The sequence below is a fragment of the Fonticula alba genome (genome assembly GCF_000388065.1).
Source record: "Fonticula alba strain ATCC 38817 unplaced genomic scaffold supercont2.9, whole genome shotgun sequence".
In the NCBI taxonomy this organism is placed as follows: Eukaryota; order Rotosphaerida; family Fonticulaceae; genus Fonticula; species Fonticula alba.
The window spans coordinates 687,314-689,148 of record NW_009242979.1 but is presented as its reverse complement, the minus strand read 5'-3'; the positions used below and the strand labels follow the sequence as shown (position 1 = coordinate 689,148).

Genomic DNA, 1,835 nt, shown 5'->3' with positions numbered 1-1,835 from the left:
CCCCCCCCCCCCCCCCCCCCCTGACCGCCATGGCCGTCCCCAAGTCCAAGCCCGCCCAGGTCAAGGACACTGGTGCGAAGTTCAGCGCCTCTGACCTGGCCGAGCTCACCGAGACCGCCGCTCTGGCCTCAGCTGCCCTGACCCACCGCCCGGTGGCGCAGGGCAACCGCAAGAACGCCCGGCGCCTGCAGCAGCGCGTGGACGAGATCACCTCCAAGGCGGAGGGCAAGGCCAAGCCGGAGTCCGAGTCCGAGCCCAAGGCCGCCAAGCCCAAGGCCGCCAAGCCCAAGGCCGCCAAGCCCGACTCCAAGCCGACCAAGACTCCCCTGAAGGAGGCCAAGATGGCCGGCAAGGCGTCCGTCCGTGCGGAGAAGCAGCCCAAGAAGCAGAAGCCCAAGGATGCGCCCAAGGGCCCGGCTCAGCCGCCCCCCACCAAGGCCCAGATCTCCAGCTCGACTCTCTTCATTCGAAACCTGAGCTTCTCCACCACCAACAAGGATGTGCGTTTACCCTCCTGCAGCCCTCCCCTCCCTCCCCTCCCTCCCCTCCCTCTCCTCCTCGCCCGGTCACTCACCCTTTGGTCGCTCCTCCCCATGCGCCGCCGCGTGTAGCTGGAGGACTTCTTCGGCGAGCTTGGCCCCATCAAGTGGGCCTTCGTTGTGGCCAACCCCAAGAACCCGTCCGAGAACCGTGGCTTCGGCTATGTCCAATAGTGCGTGTCCGCTTCCCTTCCGCCTGTATCTTCGCCATTGCTGCTGCTGCTGCTGCTGCTGCTACTGGTGCTGCTGCTGCTGCTACCAGTGCTGTTGCAATTGCTGCCGTTGTTGCCGCTCTGTGATTGCTGCCACCATTGGAGAGCTCACCCTGACCCCCCTTTTCCTGGCCTCGATTTGCGTCCCTCACCTCCTTTGCAGTGTCATTTTGGAGGATGCCGTCACCGCTCGAAAGGAGCTCGACAGCAAGGAGCTCAACGGTCGCAAGCTCTTCGTGCGTTTCTCCAAGGACAAGGATGGCGCCTCGGGCGAATCGTCCTCCGACGGGGCCAGTGCCACTTCCGCCAAGTCGGCCAAGCCGATGAAGCTGGCCGATGCGGTGGCCGCCCCGGCTGCCTCGGTGAAGATCTCCAAGCTCAATAAGAAGGTGAAGAAGATCCTGGAGAACGCCACCCGACTGATTGTGCGCAACTTGTCCTTCGACACCACCGAGGCCGAGCTTCATGGGGTCTTTGGCATGTTGTCCGCTGCCCCGGTTCTGGACATCAACTTCCCCCTGAAGCCGGACGGTTCGTCGCGCGGCTTCGCGTTCGTGTCCTTCAAGTCCCACGAGGACGCCGCAGCCGTACGTCCTCGCGCTCCATCCTCTTTGTCATCTTCCCGGGCCCTTCCCCTGCCCCGTAAACCCCGACGTGCCCCCCACCCCCATTCACCTGCCTCTCGGGTTTCCGCACCTCCACCAATGCGTACACATGCACACAGGCCATGAAGGTGGTCAATGGACATCGCCTGCACACCCGTGCCCTGGCCGTGGACTTCTCTCTGCCGAAGGATGACTATGAGCTGGTCAAGTCGGTTACCGCCCAGAAGGACGCCCCGGCGTCTGACTCTGAATCCGAGGAGGAGGAGGAGGAGGAGGAGGGGGCCGACTCCGATGCCGACTCTGAGGCGGAGGCCGGTTCCGATTCCGAGGCCGACGACGATGACGTCGACCAGGACACCGCCAGCGACGAGGACGACGAGGACAATGCGCCCAAGACTTCCAAGGGTACGCAGCGCCTCGATTTTGCCGCTCCCCTCTCTGGCCCTCTTCTTTCGTCCCCCCCCCCCCGGCATTGCTTC

At 64.4% G+C, this 1,835-nt stretch overlaps 1 protein-coding gene across 1 annotated transcript in view; it reads left to right on the top strand.

The window, feature by feature from the left end:
- Window positions 1–19: 19 nt before the first annotated feature.
- Window positions 20–1,835, top strand: part of H696_05220 (hypothetical protein) — a 3,366-nt gene continuing 1,550 nt past the window's right edge. Inside the window, exons 1-4 of the mRNA XM_009499080.1 lie at window positions 20–500; window positions 612–712; window positions 915–1,338; window positions 1,476–1,761. Coding sequence (XP_009497355.1) covers window positions 30–500; window positions 612–712; window positions 915–1,338; window positions 1,476–1,761 — 1,282 coding nt within the window. The 5' untranslated portion in view covers window positions 20–29. The remainder of the gene's footprint in view (window positions 501–611; window positions 713–914; window positions 1,339–1,475; window positions 1,762–1,835) is intronic.